Below are 25,521 nucleotides of genomic sequence, written 5' to 3' on the forward strand. Positions count from 1 at the left end.
CTTTAATGAGGAATTGAACAGAATGCAAATGCAATACTTTTTAAAAACCTAGTATTTAAAAGTGTGTTTAATTGTATAGGGCTAAGCACTATTTCAGCATCTTGTGTCATTTCTGTATTCTGTAGCTTTTCTCTCTTTCCACTTTAGTAACTTGCACTAAGTTTTGTCACTGTAACCAACTGTAGAACTGCCATTACTACAAACAATTTGCACTTAACCAAATGATCTCCTTGTTTGTATATACTGAAAGGGGGAAAACTGGAAATACTGTCAAGGTACCTCAGCTATTCAGCTCCTCTAGAAACCTGCTATAAAATTACTCAGAACTACTGTAACTGTTTATATAATTGAAGGAAGCAAAATGTGAGGAAAATTTGCTTGAACTGAAATACTGTTCTGTGCTGGTTGTACTTAAGTGTTATTCTTTAATAGTGAGGTGGTTTTTCCCCCCCTTTGCTTTTTATTTATTTTTTTTGTCCCCAATTTTTATTCCTGCATTTCAGGCTCTCTTCAGAAGTAACTGGCCTGGGGGCTCTGTAATGTGTCCCAGCATGCTCTAGGGCACAAGCTGCCTGACAGGACTTTTCCAAAGCCCCATGAGACAATGCTTTCTATGGACTAATCGACAGAGGAAATAGCTGCCATTTCTAACTTTATTCTTATTGTGAGATCTCAAAATAAATCCGTTTACTCTTTAAGCAACTGTGCTTCCTAACTCCTGTGTTGCTTCCATTACTGTCCTGGTTTTAACCATTTTGAAGTATACAAAGGATTTTTTAAAAACTTTTTTTTTTTGCAGATGTTCATGCTCTGGCTAGTCTGTATGAAGCATGGGCTGTTGGTGTTTTAAATCATTGTATTTCCAGTATAGACTGGCAAACTAAATAAGCTGTTTTTATAAATAAAAAATATTGACTTAAAAAACCAAATCATAGATTTGTGCATACATTCAACTGTTGTGATTTTAACCTTGTGTGTAACCAAGATGTTGAACTGTCACATCAAACAGTATGTTTGTGACTTGTCACCAATAAGTTCAGACATATGGGTTTGTTATGAATTAAAAGTTTGACGCAATTACAATTAAGGCGCCAGTGCTTATTGGAGAAAAGCATTACAATTGTAAGATCACACTGATTAGCATCTCAGAAGCTACTGCACGATAGCCTGCCTGTTGGAAACAGTAATCATGCATCAGCAATCATGCAACAGTTAGCCTGGTTGTTTAAAACATCCTTTTAATACATTGGTTATAAGAGAGGCACCCTTATTCAGCAAGGGTGAGTGGGGAAACCATTTTCCATGCACGAGTTAGTTTTTGGGATATATGTGTGCAAAAGGTGGCTTGGGAGCCCAAGAAGCCTTTAGACTTGACAGCAGCACCAACAGCAATATCACACCTTTTCCCCAGAGAAAGCATTTTATTGGAATTTGCATCCCAATTAACATAGGTTAGCAATATCATTAAAGAAAAGGTAAATCCTTATTTTTGCTAGACTTAAGCATTTTAGATTTGTTTACTCTGTTACTATTATTGACTGCACTCAACTTCTGAGAACAAAACTGATAAATGGATTTTTTTAAAAAACTAGAGTGCAAATTAGGAAAGAAATTGAAGTTTAAGATCTGTGAATAGCTGCTCATGCTTGTAAATACTTAACACAATTTGCATTTATGTGGCATAAAAATTGTGCAAAAAGTATTTAACAGGATGTTTCTAATCCTCTGCCCAGCCCAATCATGATTTTGCTAAACAAACCTAGGAGCTAGGAAACCTAGGAAATAATTCAGTAATACCTATGTTTTGTCTTGGATACAGTGTTTAACCAAGACAGTAAATAGGTATTATTGAATTATAGAAACTAACTAGCATCTATCAGTTAACAACTGCCAGTGAGAGAGATTTAGGGTACAGCAGCTGGACAGCATCAGACGCATTAAGTGATGAAGCAAGCTTATTAGTGAGTAATCTAAGGCTTCAAAATGCAAAATAAAGGGGCATGGATCCAGAGAACCATAACAACTGAGTACATAAGACTAAGTGCGGGTTAGTATTATTTTCTTCAAACAGCAGCCCTCCGTACCAAATGTCAAACAACTCGAGAAACTGAGTTCAAACACATCTTACAATGTGGTAGGCCTGTGCACGTTGGAATAATCGGAATTCCAGTGTCAGAATTTGCCGCTACCACCACCCCGCCGGAGGCATTAGATCATGAGGCAAGTACCCTGGGTAGCGTCCTGGTGGTAGGGGCCATTTAAGTCACCACCCAGGACTGGTGTGGGGACAGCTGGGTGGCACAGAGATTATCTGGAGTTGGGGCAGGCAGGGAGTGCACAATTTCTCCCTGGGAAGTCTGCGTGCTGCTGGGAAAACATGCAGGCTTCTGGAAATTGTAGTTCTGTGCAGGACTTCTCAAAGGTGATGTCAAAAGGTACTGCTGTTGGAGACCAAGTAACTTTGCACTATTTTTTCTTTTCTTTTTAAAAAGCCACATAAATGCTCATCCAGATAAATAGAAAGGAAAAGGTCCTGCACAGGACTACAATCTTCAGAAGCCTGCACATTTCCCCAGCAGTGCACAGGCTTCCCAGGGAGCAGTTCCACACTCCCTGCCCAACCCAACCCTGAACTCATCATCATCTCTGTGCTGTCCCAGCCGCCATGCCACTGCTGGGCAGCAATTTAAATGACAATCACTACCAGGACGCTACCCAGGGCACTTGTCTCCTGGTGGCGAGGGTAGGGAATTTGGACACTGGAATTCTGATTAGTCCAATGTGCACAGGCCTACAATGTGGGGTTTTAAAATCACTGTATATATCCAGTACAGACTGGCACACTACATACGTGAAAGTCAAACAGTCTGCTAGATTAGCACAAACCCCTTGCAGAAGCCTAAGCAACTCTTTGGTTCCTAGCACCTAGTCTCACATCCTTGATTAATGCTGTAACATGGTCTCAACTGTTGGTCAACCATCAATTAAAACAAGCATTTTGAAGGGTAAAAAAAGATAAAACTGACATAGCACAGGCTTTGCTAAACATACGAGAGAACAATGAAACATTTTCTAGATATTTTAATAGGAAACCTACAATTGTCTTTATAAACCCATTTCACAATATACAATTTTTACATTAGCCTGTTCTTAAGGCTGCAAATATATCTTACAGTTGATTCTTAACACCTGCAGAAATAAATACATTAACAAAAGGGTGTCTCATAAGACAATACATGATCAAGGAAGTTATCTTCCCTTTACCAGGGAGCTACAATAAAGTTCCTTTTGCCCTCCAATCCTGAGAAAGCAAGTCTTGCAATTCCCCTTCATCGTCACTACCAATTTCTTCATCTTCTTTGGCCTGTGTGGCTCTTAGTCTCATGGCTTCCTTCAGTTTATCTTTCATTATTTCCTGGCGGTCACGCAACTGTTCAACACGGCGGAAACATTCACTAATGCAAGAGAAAAAATAATTAGTTCAAAGTAGATTGTATTTTTTTGTGCGATCAGCTGAAAAAAAATGTGTATTATAATTTTCCCCCAGACATAGGATTTTATGTATTTGGAAGAATTAGGACTTCAAAGAGCAGCATTGCCACAAAAGCCCCAAGTGTTGCAGAGGATTCTGAGGCATGTTTTAAGGTGCACACTCAATTCATACAAGGTCCTGGCCTAGTAGGTATCACCATCAACCACATGTGTGCGTAGAATACACCCAACGTTGGATTCCCCAAAACACAGTGTCAACGCTGCTGATTTTAGAGAACTGCTGCAAAATACTTTCAAAAGACTTTGGCCACAATCTCTTGCATCTGATTTTTTTCCTTCAGATTACAGAAGCGAGCAGTTTAATTATTCAGAATAACCCTTGCCTTCCTTCACCTCTGCAGGCTTACTTGAACACACTTCTATGCATTAAAGTATTAAGGCACAAGAACCATATAATACTTGCTTGGCACATAGACATAAAATAGTTCACAAACTCTGGCACACATGAAGCACTGATAGAACAGAAACTTGCAAGTATCACTCAGGTGATTTGTAAAACTTTTGTAATACACAAATACAATCCTGTCAATATTAAAGCTGTGTTATCAGAGCTGGCAGCTATAAATTAAGAATGCTCAGAACGTAAGATCCTCCTGACCAAGTGGATCACATTGTTTTGTTATAGGACAGAAAATGATGAAGTGACTGATTCACCAAACACTATATGGACAGAGGCTAAGGGGCATCCACGTAGTCTGCAGTGATCTTCAATCGTAATATAACTATCAAAATCAGAGACAAAGGATAAACTTCCACAATGATAATTTTAAGTTTAAAAAAGACAGCTCTCCCATCTTTTACTTCCTTAAAGTACATTTCTCTCACAGGCTCTTGAGTTTACTCTGGGATTATGCTGGACAAGACCCACACTGGAAACTATGAATAAGCAATAAATCTGAAGTGATCTCAAACTCTCCTTCCTTCCAAGTCTCTGTTTGTGCTTCCACTGAAGCACTGCAGAAAGTTACTGGGGAAAGAGGAAGGATGCTCTAATGTGGAGGTACCAGTGTGCAAACCATGTGAAGCTACACCAATGCCAGAGATTCTTCAGTCCCTCTACTAACTGCATCTTTTAGAAGCAGCTCACTGCATCTTTGCTTAGGGCTGTACTTCAGTTACAGGAAACAGGATAAGTGGCAGCAAGCCAGACCACTGAGAGGCTGGGTGTAGTCGATTCTGCTTGATCACATTTGAGAAGATAACAATGGTTTCAGTTTGGTCTCGACTCATGTAAGTTCCCTGTCAGAGCCATATATGAAAACAGGCTACACCCAAAAATAAATCTGGAAGCTGGCTTTAAACTTCCTCTCACTCCAACCCTCTCTGCCTTTTGCAGAACTGATCTAAAGTTCTGGAATTGACAAATGCCTTAAAGCCATGTAGAACTTCTTAGCTATTGCATCTGAAGTGTTCCTGTAGAACATGGGATTTTTAAAAGACCACCTAGTATAAACATGAAACTGTGCCAGATACTAATCCAATCACAGATGTCTTGAAAAGCAAATCAATGAATACTTGGCCTACCTACAAATTTCATCACTTGGTTCTATATAATTGTTGTGTTTGTCCATGAGGGCACGAGAAGATGCAGAACTGTAATGATGGCTGAAGAACTCAGCTTCCTAATAGTTCTTTTTTAAACGAGTATATTTCCAGCCCTTATTGTTGCCAAGAGATTCTTCCCTTATTGTTGCCAAGAGATTCTTGGAAGTGTGTGAGCAATGCCTGGTGAAATCTCAGAAGCAAAAAAGATTTGCTGGATAAGTTTTCTGGTAGTTATGAGATGGGGATTCAGTGCCCTTCCATTTCTCTAACACAAGCAGAAGGGTAAAAATGGCAGGCAAACTTAGTTGACACAATAGATCCGAAAAACTATCAAGTCCTTAAAGATTAGCACAATTATCGAAGAATATGTTGTCGAGTCTTTCTGGGTAAACTGATGCATACTTAAGGATAAAATTGTTAAATATAAAGAACAGGACTCACTGAAGGAGAATCAGCATAGCATCTAAAAGTTAAATCTTGCCTCACCAATCTTTTGAAGTTCTTTGAGAGAGTCAACAGGCATGTGGATAAAGGTGATCAAGTTGACTTAGTATACTTGGAATTTCAAAAAGCTTTTGACAAAGTTCCTCATCAAGGGCTCTTGAGGAAACTTAGCAGTAATGGGATAAGGGAGCAGGCTCATGTGTGAACTGGTAACTGGTTAAACAACAGGAAACCAAGAGTACGAATAAATGGATCGTTTTTACAACGGAGGGAAGTAAGAGGTAGGGTCCTTCCCCCCCCCCCCCCCCGTGCTTTTAAAGTTTATTCATAAATGATCTAGAAGCTGAGGTAAGCAACGAGATGGCTGAATGTGCATATTACACTAAATTATTTTAGGGTAGTGAAATCCAAAACAGATTATGAAGAGCTCCAAAAGGTTCTCTCCAAACTGGGTGAGTGGGCAACAAAATGGCAAATGCAATCCAGTAAGCATAAGGTGATGCAAATTGGAGCAAAAAAAAAGAAAAAGCACCCAACTTCACAGCCTGAGTGACTGACCAGGAGAGGGATCCTGGGGTTGTGGTGAACAGCTTGTTGAAAGTATCAGCTCAGGCTGCAGCAGCTGTGAAAAAAGTGAATTCCATGCTTGGGATCATCTGGAAGGGGAAATTGAAAAATAAAACTGCTGCTATTATAATGCCCTTATATAAATACATGGTGCAGGCACATTTGGAGTATTGTATACAGTTCTGGTCACCATTCTTTTTTCAGTTACTTTGGCTTTAGTGCAAGCTATTCTATTAAACAGATTTTAGCTGAATAGCATACAGAGGCCAAATCAAACATATAAAATGCATATTTTAGTCAGATTCCAAAATTATGTTGAAATCAGTTGCCCTTTGAGAAGCACATCTACTTACATCTGCTCATCAATTTCTCCAATCTGACGATCGAGTCGCCCTTCCTCATCTTCTTCAGCCACTATAGCTTCTGAAATCTAACTCAGAAAAGATTGGGGGTATTATTTTCAGAATAAGGTGTACTTTAAGAATCAACTCTGAGGTGCCCTTTTCCTGACCTTTAGACTACAGAGAATCACACCACCAGCTGCAGAATTGCATACTTCCTCCCCAAAGCAGACTTCCCCCATCCTGCTTTAAGGCAGGCAGCTGATGTTAAAAACAGACACCACCATTAATAGAAGTTAAGGCTCAGCAGGCTGGCCACTTATGCACATACAAGTCCTTGCTAAGAGGCAACTGGGTTAAAAGCAGGGAGAGGTGGGTGGGAATGCATACCCCTGCAGTCTGCTCCTATTATCTCAACAGCAACCAAGAGTGAGTCAGCTGTCCCCGCTAGTCCATATAGTAAGACATTTTGAAATTGGCAAAGTCAAGCACCACCTCCAAAAGTATCTTTTAACAATATGCAAGGATGAAAACCAGATTTAGGAATTTTATTAACGTTTATTAATCATCACCTCTGAATTTCAAAATATGTTTTAACCTGTTGTTTCTTTCAGTATATACTTTCTCAAGGTTGAATATCTTGGAGATGCCATGCAGCCAGTGGTCAACATGTAATCAAGAGGAGCCCTTGCACATCATTAAAGCTTACAAAATGTGTTCACTGTCTTATATGAGCATCCATAGTGTTTCTAGCACCAAGTGCTTTTCAGAACAGAACAAATGACTGCTCTGCCACCATTTTCTTCAACAATTCATTTATGGGAATTTTTCTACCAACATTTGAAAGCAAGAGACATGAACAAGGCTGGATGTCACATCATAGAACATACTAAGGTTTACCTATGGAAAAACTACAGAATTAGTCAGAAGTAGACACAAGGCAAGTCTCCCAATAAAGTAAAACCACACAGAAGAATGTTACTTCTTGTCAGAAATGTCACCTCAAAGCCAGAAGATTCCTGTAACAGCTATAGACTGAGTAAAGAAATGGACTTAAAATTACAATAGATAATTTTATCAATAACATGCATCAGAGTACAAATGAGAAATTGACATTCATTTCAAGCTAACATTATAGAGTATACACATGGCATCCCTCTTATATAATGAGGAATATAAATACTAATATAATTTTAAGAAGTCAAGACTGCATAAGGAGCAGCCTTCATCATCATCAAATTATCTGTGCCTAATATAATCTATTACCAAAACCTCTTCACTGCATATCTGAGTGTCTTTCCCCTCTTCAAACAATGAAACTGGTTGTTAGTGAAGAATACAGTTGATCTATAAAATGAGTTTCACACTAGGCAAGGGAAGCAGTCAGCAAATGCAGTGTAATGTCATTCAGCCAAGTTCCAGTTCTACACTTAGAGGCATTTGCAAGCAACTCACTGTGTTGACTTGGCGGATGGCTTTCTGGAATTCATCCCATTCTTTGTCCATCTGATCCTTTGGCGCATCAACCTTTCGCACCTAGGAAGCAAACAAAGCCTTTTCATTCATACATTTCCTTTTTTCACCAACAACTTTATCTGTTTCTGCTCTAGAAAAAAAGAAGAATATCCTAAAACACTAGCAACAGAAGCATCTAATCCAAACAATTCCAACCAATGTTTGGGAAGGGAGAAAAAATCCTCACCCCAGAACATGTGCATTGCCCTCAAGCAAATTTAAGTACGTTATGGAACGCATTTACCCCTGCCCTAAATTAGGGGTGTACACGGACCATATGCAGCGGTTCAGTCTGAATTCAGAACAAACCGCTGCTCTGCAAAACGGTTCGTTTGACTGACTGGGCTGGTTGAACTGGTTCAGAGCAGTTCATGATTGAACTGCTCAAATCACCTGGTTCATGGTGGACCAGTTCAACCATGAATCGGTCAACGCACATCCCTACCCTAAATACCATGGAACCTGGAGTTTGTGAGCCATCTGCATTCTGGCATCACAGGAAATTGCAGTATTTATAATTTCAGCAGTGCCTGCATTAACTACTTTGCTCTCTATGGTTGGGCATTGCAAATCTTTTGGTCTTATTACACAAGACATTCAAAGTAATAAACAAGAGGCTAATTCCTGAATTTGCAAGAATTAGCTATCATCCTGGAAACTGAAATGGGATGAAGACATCTAATTGCACTAGGAAAAAATTGTCTCTGAGTAACTGAAGGAAAAATCCAATATCCCCTCCAAAGTTAGGACTCTGCTAGCATAAAAGAAATGCAAGTTTAAACAACACAAAGCAAAAGAGGGAGGAGGAGGTGGAATCTTGTCTTTACATTGTGATAGAAAGGAAGAAAATGAACTTGCCTCTGGCAAAAACTTGCAAAACTTCAAGATTCACTGCTTCATGATGCAGTAGCAGAATATTTAAAAAACCCTCTGCACTTATATAGCCCATTAGAATAATCCAAAAGGTCCCAACAGAATCTTGAAGGCAAGGTCCGTATTACTCTCATACTGCAGACTGGGCACAAGCTGAGGCCAAGAATGGCTTACTCAAGGCAATGTAGTGAAATTATGGCAGATTTGAACCATAAACTTCCCAACTCATAGCTCACATTTCACCACCACCAGTTCCCCAGTATACTTCCAATACTGGAAATAAAATCAAGAAATGGATCCTCCTCCATTGGTGAATAAGGACCAGTAGCACAGCACCCAGCCAGAAAGCTTTTAAACCTTGGTTAGGCTTGCAGAGGACTCAAGTCTCAGGACTGCTTCTCTCTAGGATGTACAAGTTGTGACCCAGAGATTCACTGTACACCTTCAAATCCACCAGCTGAAGCAACTTGTACCCCTTTTTCCTCTGGTCCTTGGGCCTGTGCCTGCCTACTCCGAGTTCTACAGTAAGGGAGGGGCAGAAAAAATGGGCAAGAGAAACTAGGGCTGTCACATTTCCTACTTCACTGGTGAGTTTCAAAGGTTAAATCTCTGTGTTGAAACTTCACAGTTTTAATGCTCTCAAAAACAGCAGCAAAAGACGCAGCTAGCAGTGTCCAGTTCTTTTTCTCTGTTATATGGTAACTTCAAGCTAAACAACACCGTTCAAGGAAAACAAGTGCCCACAGAATTCTTTAAGAGACCTTGATCCTAGCTCTGTTTATGTATTCTTTGTTTCCCCCACCATGAGTAAAACACATTCTATCTATGTAAAAGCAGGTCATATAGGTACTTTACTTCTAAATGAAACTAAAATAGAATATGTAATATTGCAAAGTAACTCACCATAAACACGCAGGATGGATATGGATATTGGCTATGTATTCTAGTTTTTGTAGTACTGTCATGTTTAGACTGAATAAGTTTTGCTGCCTTTTAAACCATTGCATCTCTTATAATAAAAGTTAACAGAAAAAGTTCTCTTGTGAAATCGTTGATCAGTAAGTGGAGATACTTTGGAAGCTATATTGCTATTGGGAGAAAGTATTTGCCCCTTTAACACAGGTAGTTTCAAAGGCCTATAAACAGGTTCCAGTCACAGCATTCTTCATAGCTTTGCACTGGAGCTTCTTCTGAGCTGACCTCAGCAAGGTATTCGGCATCCAAAATATTGAGATACAGAGAAGAAACTATGAAGACTGCCACATAGCAGGAAGTTTCTCCTGTGCAAGCCCCACTGAACTGAATGTGACGCCCAAAAGATCAAGAGCTCTGAAACGGACACAGCTGAACGATAAGAATATCAATGTGCCCTTGTCCAACTTGCAATCAAGGCATAAGCAGCAGCACTTTCCACTGAATTTTGTTCTACCGGCTAGTTATGCAGAAGCCATTTATGCAGAGAAGGGAACTCAAGGTAGAATGAACAAGGGAGGAGAAGCACAGCCAGGACAGAGGAGGACTTTCAAGACAATAAAACTAGCTGAGGAAGTGGCAGTGAGGCTCTCTATAATAAACCTGGTGAGTAAGCACTTTGGAAAGATCTCCTGCTCTTTGTACTCATTGGTATTGGCTACTGGGGGAAAAAGAGGGGCAGGGATAAAGTGAAGTGATATCAACTGTCGGCAGAGAGAGGCCGGATTGTATGCATTCTGTCATAAAAGAAGGAGGCTCCATATGTTACCCCAAGGCACTGTCTTCATGTTGCAAGGCCTTTTCTTAACCATCTTTGATATGGTGTTGATTGTCACCAAACCAGCCCAGAGAATTTAGTGAGTGACAGAACATTCAGCTAGTATTGCAGATGGAGACCACACAGGCAGTTAACCAAGTCACACTTTTAAGAAGTTGACACTGCTGTGCTCTCCACCTGTTAGTACTAGGGATGTGCACGAGCCAGTTTGGTGCCTCCTCTGGGAAGCGCCAAACCGGCTCGGGCACTGGCATTCGAATCGGCTCAGAGGGGCAGGCAGTGGTTCCCTTAAAAAGCAGGGAAGGACCACTTTTCCGGCAGCGGCTCCTGCAGCATCCATGTGGCATTGGCACACAAATGTGCATCAGTCAGGTGCATGCCAAAGCCATGCAGAGGCTTCAGGGAACAGCACCATGAGCGCTGCTGCTGGAAAAGCAGTGGGCTGGGCTGGTAAGGAGCAAACCTGCTTTTTAAGAGAACCGCTTCACACCCCTTGTCTGTACATCTACAGAAACATTACTCTTCTTTAAGTACCACATAATGGAAGATATCTGAAGCAAGCATACCAAAAACTAGCTGCTAATAGAGAAAAATGCTGAAGTTTTACCATATCATTTACTTTAAGACATGAAGGAATATTTCAATAATTATGTAAATCTGTTATTCAGTTACTGCAATCTGAACTAGTTGGATTAATTCCTCAAAGAATTAGTATGGATGAAAAAATCAGAACATATTACACTTGCCTTTGCATCCACTTCAGGATCATCAAAAAATCCCTCTGGCAAGGCCTCTGCTGTGTTCTCTTTCCTGAAACATTAAGATGATTTCTCTTGAGCTAAAGCATGCGGCATTCCTTTTTAATTCCTTCAAAACACTATGACAGCAGATGAAATATTAGCAATGAGAACACAGTGAATAATCCAATGCCATCTACAATGGAGTTTGTTGGGGACAGAACAAAATTAAATGCTGCCTTACAAAATATTAATCAGCATTGTTTCTATAGGTTCATTTAATTGCCCCCAAGATCCAATAAATTTAAGGAAACAGCATGCAATGGTTTTAATTTTTGAAATTGCTAACAGTCCTGTTTACGTTAGAGTGGTTCATCTCATCAAATTGATCCCCTTTGTTTTGTTTTAAGCATCAATAAACTGGATACAACGTAGGGGGAAATGTTGGCCAGATGAGAATCCAAAAACATTTTTCCCCCCAATAAGCAAGCTTAAAATACTATTATCTTCTAGGCTCTCTGGAAGAATGTAGGATTTAACTTTTGCACTAGATACTTTACCGCTCCACAATCTTTTCTTGTGTTTCTGCTTTCTGTATAGAGCCAGAATGGGATACTAGAGGTGTAGCCGCTTTGTTATCCAAGAAATCTGTAAAATTGAGGCACTTTTAGAACGGATGAAAAGTACTGCCCAGGGAATTCACACGTATTTGAGAGCCTGAGCTACTAGAAGTGGGTACATTAATTATAAGTGATATGGAGCACACAGAGAAATGTGTCTCATGCAGTACTCCATAACTTGAGATCACACAATATGACAGGAGGTTAGACACCAATAAAAGGAAGTACTTTCCTTACACAATGCATAATGCACAAAATTCACTATCACACTAAGGTTGCAATCCTATGCACACATATGTTGAGACTGTTTTCAGTGATGGACATCCAGACTTACCCAATGCTGATACACCAGGGTTATCTGTCACATGGAGGAGTTTCAGATCCTTCCCTCCCTTAGCCAAAAAACTGCAGCCCCATCATAAAAAAAGAAAACTCTGGCACAGCAATGCAGGGCTAGCCCAGATGTCAGCCAATGGAATTTAATTCTGAGTAAAAATGCATAGGATCAGGCTGCATGTTAATGAAGACTACTAGATTTTTTAAAAAATTGTTTTTTTAAATGAACAAATTCATGGGTGACAGGTCTCACAAAAGCAACTAGTCAAGACAGCTAAATTGAATTTCCATGTACTAGATGCCGAGGACAATAAGAAGCAGACATCACCTTCAAGCTCTACTTGAGAACTTCTCAAAAAAGATTCTTGCTGGTCACTGCTGGAAACAAAATTCTGAACTAGATCCTTGGTCTGATCCAACAAAGCAATTCTTAATATATAACTGGCAACATGTACGTGAGATTACTTTAACATTTTTTTTTTTAAAGGCTGGGAAACTGTTTGACTGAATCCATCATACTGGAGAACCAACCAGAATTCATTGTGTCAGATATAAGATGTAAGTGTTATAAGCTGCAGGCAAAAGGTTACCAATTCTGGTTTGATATGCGCAGCTGTCTAAGAAGCATGTATGATACACGCAAAGTATACTCCAGTATATACTGACAAGACTAGTTAATGTGACACTGTAAATATGAAAGGGGAGTGATGCTATTCCCCAAGATGAATAAAAATTAAGCAGATTTTATGTGTATCGTGTTAACTTCCAACTGAAGTTTTTGTCATAGGATATTTAGACAGAGTCCCAAACATACCAGATGGTAAAGCAACAGTAGCATCTGCTTTGTGAGGAGGGGCTGGAGTGGCTATGGATGGCAAAGATGGCTTGCTGCTGTTGTCTTTGCTTTTATCTGCTCTCTCCTCTTCATCTGAAGAGTCTCCTAGTAATAAGTTCTGGCTTGAACTTTTTGATGAGAGTCTCTCTGTATCTGCTTGCTCTGTTTTGCCAGAAACATCTGTTGGCAGACTAAGGAAGGAGACAAACATTACATATTCAATCATAACACAAGCCAGGATCTAAACTGCATCTTCAGATAGGGGGAGGTCTCCCCCCCCCCCCGCTTTGAATGGCAGACTCCCCCACCACCATCACACAGACAATGAAACCTCTCTCTGTTTGTGTGTTCCAGGTAGTGAGCCCCACCTCAGCTGTATGGAACTAGTCACACAGTTGTTTGAATCTAGGCCACAGTATCTAAAAATCCAATTGGAAGCTAAAAGGCAGGATCAAAGTATTTTCATAGAGATTTAAAAAACATACACGTTTTGAGCCATAGTCTTTCAAATCTATAGTAAGAGGACAATAATACTAGCCTTCCCTGCGGGGTTACTGAAATTATGAATACGGATTACTGGAATAATGTAAATATAAAGAGATTTGAACACTAATGAGGAATATAATGCAATTTTGTGTTTGGAGGTAATATCATATACAGCTATGTACTAGTATACATGAAACAGCTACCACATGGAAGCTGCCTTTCTATAATGACCTGCTTGTCAACAGGGGTCCCCCCTTTGTCCTCAAGGTCTGCAATGTAACTAATGCCATGATCGCCATTCTGAACCACTGCACAACAGCAGCTTGCCACATGGAAAGAACTGCCAGCAGAAACCAGCCTCTCTTGGGAAGCCATTTTCTTTGCACGATGATTTTACATACTCAAGTGGAAGAGGAAGCACACCATCTAGGAAAAAGGGGGGAAATAAAGGAAGAGCTATTAAAATCCCCACCTTACCGAGATGTGACTGTTTGTGGCTGGTCACTTAAATCTGAAAAACAAAACACAACCTTTATCAGAATTGTGTGTCATATTTTGAATTTCTCACAGTCCCACTCCAAAGCTGAACCTATAGAAATGCTGAGCTGCATAAAGCAGCAGGGACCCAAGCAAATACAGTCGTGTTTCTCATCAAGGAAATGAGAGCACTCATCTCACAACACTGCATACGTCAATTGCAATCCCTTTGTACTGAGATTTCTGCCTGCATTTCAGGTGCACAACAATGTGGATAGTTCCATGGCAGTCAAAATACCTTGAGGACTGAATGCAGATGATGAGCATCCTCTGTTTCTTTCCCACCTCCATCTACACCCATGCAATGCAACAGCTTCATAAAACATTGCATATGGCAACGTGGGCTGTTGCTGGGATAGTAATGACTCCCTATGTTGCCCCAATACAACATTCCAGTCAGCTCCTGATGCTACCTCAACATCATAGGTAATGATTGAGGTCATAATATTCTTCAGTGACAACTTTGCTGGCATGTCAACCTACAGTATGACCATACAAATATGTGTCTTATAGCAGGGATAGGCAACCTTGGATTTCCAGCTGTTGAACTTCAACTCCCAACATCCCCAGCTATACGTTATTGTAGCTGGGGATTATGGGGCTTGTAGTTCGATAACAGCTGGAAAGCCAAGGCTGCCTGTCCTTGTCTTACAGTGTACTAGAAAAATCAGCTTCTTCTTTTTTTTAGGCAGTTAAGATGAAGATGAATCAATTTATTAGGACAGTGTAAAAGAAGCTATTCATAAGACACATACAAAGCATCTGTAATGCAAACAAATGAAACCTGCTTATACGAAGAAACACTGCACCAGTCTTCCCAGCCCCATAAATAAGGGGAGAGTAAAAGGGGATACTCAAGGATACTCTAGAGAGTGTGTCAGATAGACTGGTATTGTATAGGCAACAATAGTGCATGTATACTTATGCTAAGGAATAAAAACAGCATTAGCTATTATAAGCCCTTGAACATTTGATTGGTCATAAAATCCAAATAATTTGTGTAGTCTCCCTGAAATTTCATATGGACCAACTAGCTGACAAGCATGAGCAGCTGTCCCAGTTTAGTGTAGATCCATTTATAAATGACCAATGACATATAAATGAATGCTATATAATATAAAAATATAAATAACAGCAGTTTCAAAACAGACCCCTAAGGAGCTGTTTCCACATGTAAAAGATCTATATTCATCCAAGGGAAATGTGGTGTTGTTTTTTCTTATCCTTTAACATATATTCATAATTGTAGCTCCACACAGTATGCAGTTTTATTATTCAGGAGGGAGTGGGGAAGCACAGAGTATTTCTTGAGTTATATGTTTTTGAAGTCCCCAATGTAACAGGATATTTAAGTCCTGGCACACATCACTGCATATGTTAAATGACCTGACTGACTTTTTACAAATTGGTCTTTCCTCTCAATAAAGATGACCTTCCTGAGCTGTGTGGACTAAATGAATCAGTGAACATGCAAGAAGTGAGAGATGCAGATGTGGTATGGCACATCATGATGTGTCAACATGTGGCAGGGGTTTAAGAGGCAGTAGTAATGTATAGGCTAATGAACCAGAGGCTGGTGGGATGATCATCCCCTAAGTCAGGGATCCTCAACATTGGGCCCCCAGATGTTCTTGGACTTCAACTCCCATAATCCCGAGCCAAAGGCCACTGGGCCTGGGGATTATGGGAGTTGAAGTCCAAGAACATCTGGGGGCCCAACGTTGAGGATCCCTGCCCTAAGTAATGATTTGCAAGCTTGTTGTGGAGACCATATTGACAATTCCAAAATCCTACCCCTAATATCAGTAACCGAAACAGCACCTATAAATAGCAATGCACGCAAGCTCTTCTAGTTCCTATAGCATCTACACCATATAGCAGACCATAAGAAGGTTTGCAATAATTGTCAAACCAATGTGCCATTTGTATTACAGGCAAACTAGCTATTTAGAGTTATAATTCTGAAAAATAATACTACTATTAACATCTTTGCCAAAACTTGCATCTATAAAAAACAAACTCAAGACTCAAAATCCAGCTGCTTTCACAGCTTTTTGACAAACAAAAATTGAACCATAAAGCAATTACAAGTTACAAGTCAGCAAGCACCACAACACATACCTTTTGCTTTCTTTAGTTTTGGAGATTCTATATCTGCAGTTTTCCTTTTGAGAGAAGATGACGTGTTAGGCGTGGGACCTGGTACTGACTGTTTAAGATCTTTTAATTCTGAAAGTTTCTGCAGGAAAAAAGTCCAAGCCAGCAAATGAACATCCTGCACCAAATTTCCAAAGATTTAAGTATTATTATGAGTGGTAATTTGAAAATATTTTTGATAAGTAGCACACTTTTCACAAGCCAAATATACCACTGCAAAAGTTATAAATAAGCAAAATTATATAAAGCCTGACACATCACTTTAAGTGCCAAGTGAGAAATCAATTGTGTCATGTAAATTATTATTAAATAAAAAAATTAAGTAAAAATGTTCTCTTTCAAACCAAATATTTTGTATAAGAGATCTTAGTTGAAAAATCTGAAAGCTGACCTATTGCCTTCTTCACCCAACACTAAACTGCTATAAATTGACAATTATTGAAGTAATCCTGGTATCTCTCTATTGATAACACATTTTACAAAAACTCCAGTGGTTTGGTCTAAATTAAAACCCCTAGAGAAAATGCACAGCTACTAAGCACCACATTTACTTAAGTTTTCAAACTTTGGGCATTTTAACAGAATTCTACTTTTGTCCCAAAACAGCATGAGAACTGCAGGTTAAAAAAAATGTTCTTCATAAATACTAAATAGGTCTTCCACATAGGAAGCTGCCATATACTGAGTCAGATCATTGGTCCAGCTAGCTCAGTATTGTCTACATAGACTGGCAGCGGCTTCTCCAAGGTTGCAGGCAGGAATCTCTCTCAGCTCTATCTTGGAGATGCCAGGGAGGGAACTTGGAACCTAGATGCTCTTTCCCGAGCGACTCCATCCCCTAAGGGGAATATCTTACAGTGCTTACACATGTAGTCTCCCATTTGTATGCAACCAGGGTGGACCCTGATTAGCTAAGGCGACAAGTCATGCTTGCTAGCACAAGATCAGCTCCTATCACAAGACCACCTGCTCTTCCATCAATGAAGCAGCAGAATCCCATTTAATTAGAAATCTGTATAATTACCATCCAGCTTTGGTGTTAACAAATGGTTGAGGAAACAGGCTTTTTACAAATAATCAAAACAATTTTTACTGTTTCAAAGAAAAGTGTTTCTGTCTTGAAAAAGATTAAGTGCAAAGCAAAACAAAAAGTTTAAATACAGAGGTGAAACCTGTATATCCTCAAATACATTTATATTAGCTCAAAGTTCCAATTGTGGCATTAAGGGTGCTATTTTGCCACAAAAGCAGATGCAATGCAGTTCAGTGACTGGTAGTGAGCGACAGTCACACACACACACACAGAGGATGTGCATGAGCTGGCTCAGCAGCCGCAAGCAGGGCAGGGAGGGGATCGGTTCCTTTAAAAATATCAAAAATCATTTGGCTTTAAAATATCACTTAACTAACTATGTCTACTAGGCCAGTTAAGTTACTTACGATTTTCACTCATGCTCTAAAATGTATGGAAATTGCAAGTGAAGGGGATAACCTTAACTTTGTGCCATGTAAGCTGTTTGTATTTGCATTTATTTGTAACTTTGTATTTATGTATTTATTGTTTTATTTAGTATATTGGTATACCATCCCAGACTCATGTTTAGGTGGCCTGCAACAAACCAGACTTATACAGTCAAATATATTATGCTTGCTTTAGAAATGAGGCTCCATGCACCCACATTCTGCCTTGGTCTTTCAGCTTGACATTGGACTTAACTAGGGAAGGCTGATTCTAGGCAGGAATTCAACAGATGCAGCTTCCTCAATCACTTCCAGGTGATGCCCTGATGAATTTCTGCCTGATGCATCTCTATAAGCTACAATGATTCTCCAAAATGCCACCTCCTATAGAAGGTCCACAATTACTTCCTAAAGATACAGCTGATGAACTTCTGCCTGCTGCACTGTGATCATACAAATGGGCTGCTAAGAGAATATTTATTTATTTTTATTTAACACATTTTTATACCATCCAAAATGCAAGTTCTCTGGGCACTTTACAACAATGGGTGGTTTACAACAAATAGGGATGTGAATATCAATAGGGATGTGCACAGAATCGGTTTGGACATCCTTTATGAACCACTGAACTGGTTCGAATGACCGGCGGTTCCTCTGGTTTCAAGGCGGGAGGGGGTTGACTTTAAGGGTGGGGGGGTGCACTTACCTCTCCCTCCGTTTCCCCCCCGCCGGCGCTCCATTGCAAACCGGTCCGGCGGGGCAACAGCGTACCTCCCTCCCGCCCTGTCCGCTCCTTGGACTGGAAGCAAGCAGAAGTAACTGGCACACATGCACATGCCGGCCACGTGCACACTCAGGCTGGGTACTTCCGAGGAGCGGACGGGGCGGCAGGGAGGTACGCTGCCACCCTGCTGGACCAGTTTGCAATGGAGTGCCAGTGGGGGGAAAGCACATTCTTCCCCACCCTTAAAGTCTAACCTACCCACCCTCCCACCTTTGAACTTCCCCCACTCGGTTCCATGCACATCCCTAAATATCAATACTTCGCAAAGATTTGAATTCTCACAGGACCCAGCTATGCATCTGAATATACTGCCCTGGATTCTAGGGGCACTTTTAACCTTGTAAAGTTTTCCGGATTGACACCAGATGTTCACACTTCCACCAAAAGTAGTTAACAGCAACTGTAGGAATTGCAGTGAACTGACTAAGGCTTTGATTCCTCCCAAGTATGTAAGAGAAAAGTTTAAAACCTGATAAGTCATATGTTCATAGCATGTCTGCAGATGGAAGATACTCTATGGTCCTACTATTTATTTTGCTAACTGATCTGTGAAACACAATGCTATTCTATATAATGTAGGCTTGAGCCTGAAACGTTTCAGAGGCCATTATAGAGGCCTCCAAAATGTTTCGGCCACCGGGGCTGTTTTGGCTTTCAGAGGCGGCGGGGGTGTTCCCTTAGGGGTGGGGGAGGGTACACTTACCCCTCCCGCAGCATTTTCTCTGCCAGTGCTCCGTTGTATCAAAGCCCCTCGGGGTAGCAGCTTACCTCCCTGCTGCCCCGTTGCCGTCCTCAGCCAGAAGTGGCTGGAAGTACCAGGCGCTTGTCGCATGCGTGCATGGCAGATGGACAAGTGCATACAAAGGGCGCAAGCACGCCCGGTACTTCTGGCAGAGGACGACAATGGGACAGCAGGGAGATACGCTGCCGCCTCGAGGGGCTTTGATACAACCGAGCTCTGGTGGAGGAAATGCAGCGGGAAGGGTAAGTGCACCCTCCCCTGCCGCCTCCGGAATGGTTCTAGGCACATCCCTAATATAATGTACATTACAAGTTAAACCAAAGCCAAAGAAGGTTTACGGGAGCATGGCTCACAGCCATGTTCATGTCCTCCCCTAAAGCATCCTGAGGTTTTGATTCTTTGGGGGAGTTTGCATTAGCAAGTCATGAGACAATGTCAATCCACAAGCAAAAAGTTTAAATACACACTGGCAGTCTCCCATCCTCTGGCCCTTTATTGGCAACCAAGCAAACAAAACTAAACACAGTGCGCAAAATCAAGAAGAGCATAAACCTGGTATATTTCCTTCTATTTCTCATTCAGATAGAGACTCAAGAAAGCCATTGCATTGCTATTAGACTAAATGGAGGAGGAAGAAAGGTTTCTTCCTGCTAGATTGGTGAAAGTGCTACGGTTGTCTGTATATTTATTATAGTAGGTGGCATTTGGGGGAGCACTGTACCTTGCAGTAGGGATGTGCACGGAACCAGTCGCGGCCGGTTTGACAGTGTGGGGGGAGGTTACCTTTAAGGAGCAGGGAGGGTGCTCTTAACCCCCGCCTTGTTTCACCTACGGGCACTGTCTTTAAAAAATGGTCCCGTGGGGTGGCAGCGTACCTCCTTGCCGTCCCAGTACATGTTGGACCGGAAGTGTCCAGTGCGCATGTAACATGTATGACGTGCGCATACACACCAGGCACTTCTGGTCCAACATACACACAAGGAGGTATGCTGCCACCCCACAGGACTGTTTTTTAAGTCAGTGGCAGTGGGGGAAACACGGTGGGGGGAGGGGGTAAGAGCACCCTCCCTGCTCCTTAAAGGTAACCTCCCCACCAGTGAACCGGCCAAACTGCCGGTCCTTCTAACTCATCTGGAGGTTCGTAACAGGGCCTTCAAAGTGATTCGTGCACATCCCTACCTTGCAGAGATACATCAGGCAGAAGTTAATCAGGGGCATCTCTTGCAAACATTAAACAGATGGTAGAATTTAGTTTTAATTAAACTTCATTAATGAAGGACATACACAATTCTCACAGAGCTACTAAATAAATTTCAGTTTCCCAATTAGGAAATAAAACTAAACTGAAGAAACTTAAGCAACATTAAGAATATTCTCCATTGAGAACAACAGAATTCTATTTTTTTACTGTGCTCTCATATATCTTTTATGTAGCCATCTGCTATACACTGTGCTAAAAATGAACAGACCAAGGAAACCTATTTTGTTATTTTGAATGTTTCCTCACTCAGGTCACCCAGGAAAATGATAAACTACCTACAACTGTTTGATCCAGTTACTACCAGAAGCTACACTTTAACTGAAAGAACACCTACACACCCCAAATTCATGCAACAAAAAAAGCCATAAATACAGTAACCATGTACTTTCACAAAGTAGTAGACATGCCTCTTACTTCTTTATGCTGTTTCCCAAGAGCATGTGTTTGCCACAGCAGTTCATTCTTCACAGGCACATTGCACAGGGAGCAGCTCAAGTTCCCCAAAACATTATATGTAGAGCTTGCAGTTAAGGAAAAATACAGATCATCCACACCTCAAAACCCTAAGGAGATTTACAACATCATTTCAGAGGGAGCATTACACAACATACTTTTAAAAAAAATCCTAGAGTTTAATATGTATTTTTAGCTATTTAACAACATTTTGTCAAATTACAAAATATATTTGGGGTGCTACAAATTGTCTAACCTTCTGAAGAGATCATGAAGGTCAAGACACTATCTGAAGTGATGAAAAAATGTGGATTTAACAACCATTGCTTTATATTTTCTTTAAAGCTACCTATTTAACCAACATACTATCAGTCAGATTTTTTTTTAAAAGCACCTTGACTATATTACACCCCAGATAAGCACAGCGATGACCACTTTTACTAATCCTCTATCACCAGAAAAAAAACCCACTTTTCCGAAGTCGATAAGCAGCTTCTAAGAAAGGAGAAAAGACGCAGGCAAATTTGCTACTTAGTCACAACGGGGTGGGGGAGACCTGTCTCTTCGTTCACGTGCAACCTGGAGATTGTTTCCCCAGGCCTTTCATCCAGCCCTTTCCCCCACCAGGGTTGCGGGGCATCTGGTGTTCTGCTTGCTAATCGGGGGAGCGGAGAAAGAAAGAGACAAAAGAACTGGGGAAAGAAGAGGAAAGCGAGAGAGAGATCGCTGCTTCGCCTCCCGTCTCATAAGCAGCAGTCTTGAAATCTACAGCATAGGCACGGGTTGAACACTGGCAACAACATGAGAATCGAGCCTTTCTTTAGATGTCAGGCTTAAATGAGAATAAGCTTCTTTTTTTAAAAAGACCCTCAAAGCGGCGTACACCCGCGTATCGCGGCCAACACGGCGGGAACAATGTTAACTAGCCAGTCTACAGCCACTCTTGCTTAGCCCTCAATCAAAAGTAGGAGCAATGGGGCGTGGGGGGGAGGCATTGCCGGGGGAGGTCCGCGAGGCTTCCCTCTCCTTCCTACGCGAAGAAACAAGTGACACGGGAGCAAAGGGAACAGTTCCCCACCAGCACCAATGGAGGAAAAAGACAAGACCCAGGATATTTGGCAAAGGGCGAGTCTACTTTCTTCTTCTTCCCCGCCGCCGCCGTTTCGCGCTGCTTCTCCCGCATCAGCCGCCGCAGCTCGTCTTGCCCTACTGGCGTCGCCCGCCGCCGCCCCGCTGAACCCGAAGCAGCTGCAGAAGCCATGACACTTTGTGGTGCTCCTTCTTCGCTTCCTCACACACTGGGCGCATCCATCCTTGCGTCACAAACATTTGTCGTCGCAGATATTTTGCGTCAGGAGAAAACAAGCACTGCACGATGCGTAACTCCCTTGCGGGGTTCCCTTCGCTCCCGCTGAGAGATTCGTGAGGGACACCGAGACTGGGCGCTTTTACGCTAGCGGGACTCTTGAGGCAAAAGCGATTCAAAGAGAAAGCCACACTAATGAGATGGCTCGGCATTAACTTTTTTTTAAAAAAATCCAAAATTTCCTGGCAATGCGTGCGGCTTCCTGCAGCTGGGCAGCAATGCATCGACCGGTGGCAACTTTCGAATGAACGAACTCTCCTGCCACCATAGTGTGCGCGTGTCGAAGTAAGCCCACAGTTACCACCCAATATGGATAGTTATTCAAGAGGAGTTTAAAGGGGCAGTTCTTCCTTGAAGGATGGGTGGGATAAACATGTAACAAATTAAGAACCTGAGTGCATGTATTCATCAGTCTTTAAAGAAGAACTGCAGATGTGTCAGGTATTCATTAGTTTGTCAAAGAGCTCCAGGTGTTGTTTTCTCCCCCTCCCATTTTCAGCACCACCGTGTAGTAAATAAATAAAACGTATTTTATTAAAAAGTAGGATGATTAAAATGTTGAGAGGTAGCAATTGGGCGGAAGGATTTAAACCAAGATTACCTGGGGTTCTAATCTAGCATTTTCCCTATTTTGCAAATGCAATGCTGCTTTCTGTGTGCAGCAAAAATAATCTGTTTAAATCTTAGCAATTTGCTTAGGCACCTCCTGCATTTACAGTCTTTTGATTAAAAACGAACAGTTGTTGCCCATGGCAGGAAAGCACTCTGCCCCTGAAGAGTGACATGGTTATCCAAAAGGAATATAAAGGAACAAATTGAGGGTGGTAATCAGGGCACTTATTGTAAGTGTGCCATCAAGTCGATTTCGACTTCTGGTGCCCAGAGAGCCCCGTGGTTTTCTTTGGTAGAATACAGGAGGGGTTTACCATTGCCTCCTCCCGTGCAGTATGACATGATGCCTTTCAGCATCTTCCTATATTGCTGCTGCTCAACATAGTAGTGATGGGGATTCGAATCTGCAACCTTCTGCTTGTTAGTCAAGCATTTCCCCACTGCACCACAGTACAGTCCAATTCGATTACATGTTTTAACAGTTGCATAGTGTGATATTTTTGGTTAATCCATTCATTGATCCAGGCCAGCTTTTGAATGGCGCTTTATTTTTATTCCAGGCCTGGAGTAGAGGCAGGGCTAACAAACAGCCAGAGGCAGAAGGCAGACTGCCCTTGCCTCCCTGTAAATAATATCTGCCTAATTAAACATTTAATATTCCTGATTCTACTCCAGTGCCTTGTCCTTGCATACCACAACTCTTTCCTTGGGATTCTACACATAGAGGTGCAAGAGTGTCTCTTTCTGGGAGGTCTGCTCCCTTTTTAGGATTGTACAGACTTCTTTTTAGTTTAACATATTTATGCCACAATCGTCCAGTACACTACTGCTTGGGGCAGCTCACAACATCAATAAAATAGATGCAATGTAAAATAAAAGATTAAGTTAAACAAGTTAAAAGACTAGCCTAGAACCACATTTAAAATTAGAAATGTTTCAAAAGTTTCAAATTAAAAATTAGTAATAAAAAGCTAAAAACTGAGAACTATAAAAACTAAAGAATCTACCAGATACATGCAGCAGATTCCTCCATTCCTGAGAAGATGCCATCATATGTTGGGATTCTAACTCATGGAGCATCTGATGATATGGATTTCCATCAGTTGATATATTTCACAGACTACCTTTTCTCATGGATTTCTGTTCCTGTAAAAAGCCTTAGCCTTATCTATAGAACTAAAGCATATAAAACTGTTGTGGAATATTTAAGATCTGCTGGGGAGCTTTCTGGCATTTTCCTTAGTGATTGTTCTTTGGTTTCTTGTGAAGTTGTCAAGCTGTCCAAAATAATGATAGCTTGTTCATTCACGATCTGAGGTCTGTATTTTTCATTCAGTTCTCTGTGATATTTTTGCCTGGAACTTCAGATGAGATGTGTGATAAACAATTGTTAGAAAGCATCTAAGAAAGTCCATTGGATTGAAAAGGCAAATCATAGCATGGCAGTAAAAAGATGAACTGCAGATGACATCCTGTTGGAAATAAACAGGCAGGTTTTGTTTTGGATCAAAGAAATCATTGTGTAGGAACACAACATCGCCAACTACCGTATATCTTCTACCATGTCGACAGCCTGGATATGTGATTAGTAACTCCTTTGAACAAGAGTAAAATGTTTTCATCTATGGCTTGATAAAGAACAAACCTATGTTTTGTGTGTGTGTGTCCTATAACTTCATTATAATCGGGTATATGATATCGTTGCTGTTTTTTCTGTTGTATGTTATTACTGTAATAAACATTTGCATTTTTACTAAATATTTTCTATTATTATATCTCAGACACTTACTGAGATATAAGCCACAGTTTAGTAATATCTTCATTGGGGCCAGCCTGGATGACATGGAGTCTTGGGTGGACTTTTGAGTTCTTCAGATGTCTTCATCAGGTCTGTGAAAGACTGCAAATTATAACTGCATTGGGATGTTGCGGGGGAGGGGGGAGTTGGTCAGACTTGATCTGTAGCTAAAAGGTGTGGCTTTGCTTGAGTCCTGCTGTGCTCTATAACAGTCATAAGATGAGCCAGACTTGTGTAGGTTGGCCCTCCTGCTTGGCTCACTTCACACCATCTGAGGACATAGCCAGCCAGCCCTCTCCTCTTTTTGCTGTGCTTGGCATTCAGCTAGTCTAAGGTATTCAGGAGCTTGCTTGGGGTTTTGTGTCCATTTGGTTGGTCATGCTGGGGTAATTATTGGATTGTGTTTGATTCCCCCCCACTCCCACCCCCACCCATGAATCAAAATGGCTACCTATTTTAGTTGCTTTATTTAGAAGTGAATGGCTTTAAAAACTACTTTAAAATGTTCAGCAATTTTTACAAAGCTGCTGTTCTAACATTAAATTTACATCAGCCAGCATCCCCCCCTTTTTGTTTACATATGTATCTGGTAATTCCTAAAAATCAGATGTAATGTAATAAGCAGTTCATCTCTCAGAGAACATTTTTGGGAGGGTTAGTATTGCATTTTTAAAAAGAGGGGGGATTAGATTCCCACAGCACAGAGGAAATGGGGAGGATGCCTGCATCTGGTTCCTTCCTCATACTTG

At 41.1% G+C, this 25,521-nt stretch overlaps 2 protein-coding genes and 1 pseudogene across 22 annotated transcripts in view; 2 read left to right on the forward strand and 1 right to left on the reverse strand.

Annotated features, from left to right (window-relative positions):
• The window catches only part of LOC128329859 (poly(rC)-binding protein 3-like), a 469,417-nt gene extending 459,546 nt beyond the window's left edge, over positions 1-9,871 (forward strand). For 18 of the 20 annotated variants that reach the window (XM_053261677.1, XM_053261689.1, XM_053261678.1 and 15 more), the window contains one exon: positions 1-1,083. This exon is cut by the window's left edge and continues 3,212 nt beyond it. Coding sequence is in view for 2 of the 20 variants with exons in the window: in XM_053261697.1 (XP_053117672.1) it covers positions 7,064-7,124 (61 nt within the window). In the remaining 18 variants the exon portion in view is untranslated. Of the gene's footprint in view, positions 1,084-7,063 lie in introns of those variants that run through there. The other 2 variants (XM_053261697.1, XM_053261698.1) reach the window with 2 other exon arrangements.
• Positions 3,067-22,944, reverse strand: ZNF830 (zinc finger protein 830). 2 transcript variants are annotated; one of them, XM_053261701.1, is made up of 10 exons: positions 22,108-22,944; positions 20,958-21,053; positions 16,260-16,413; positions 14,079-14,112; positions 13,095-13,306; positions 11,885-11,972; positions 11,334-11,397; positions 7,905-7,985; positions 6,462-6,538; positions 3,067-3,455 (listed from the first exon to the last, which is right to left on the reverse strand). In XM_053261701.1, the coding sequence occupies exons 1-10, from the start codon at positions 22,255-22,257 to the stop codon at positions 3,272-3,274; spliced, it is 1,140 nt and encodes a 379-aa protein (XP_053117676.1). In that variant the 5' UTR covers positions 22,258-22,944; the 3' UTR covers positions 3,067-3,271. The 2 variants fall into 2 exon arrangements, with proteins under 2 accessions (XP_053117676.1, XP_053117677.1); XM_053261702.1 differs by having other exon boundaries at positions 16,260-16,377; positions 22,108-22,887.
• On the forward strand, positions 22,607-24,726 carry LOC128331341 (testis-expressed protein 30-like; annotated as a pseudogene).
• The last annotated feature ends 795 nt before the right edge of the window (positions 24,727-25,521 follow it).

Source organism: Hemicordylus capensis, chromosome 6 (assembly GCF_027244095.1).
Source record: "Hemicordylus capensis ecotype Gifberg chromosome 6, rHemCap1.1.pri, whole genome shotgun sequence".
Taxonomy (NCBI): domain Eukaryota; kingdom Metazoa; phylum Chordata; class Lepidosauria; order Squamata; family Cordylidae; genus Hemicordylus; species Hemicordylus capensis.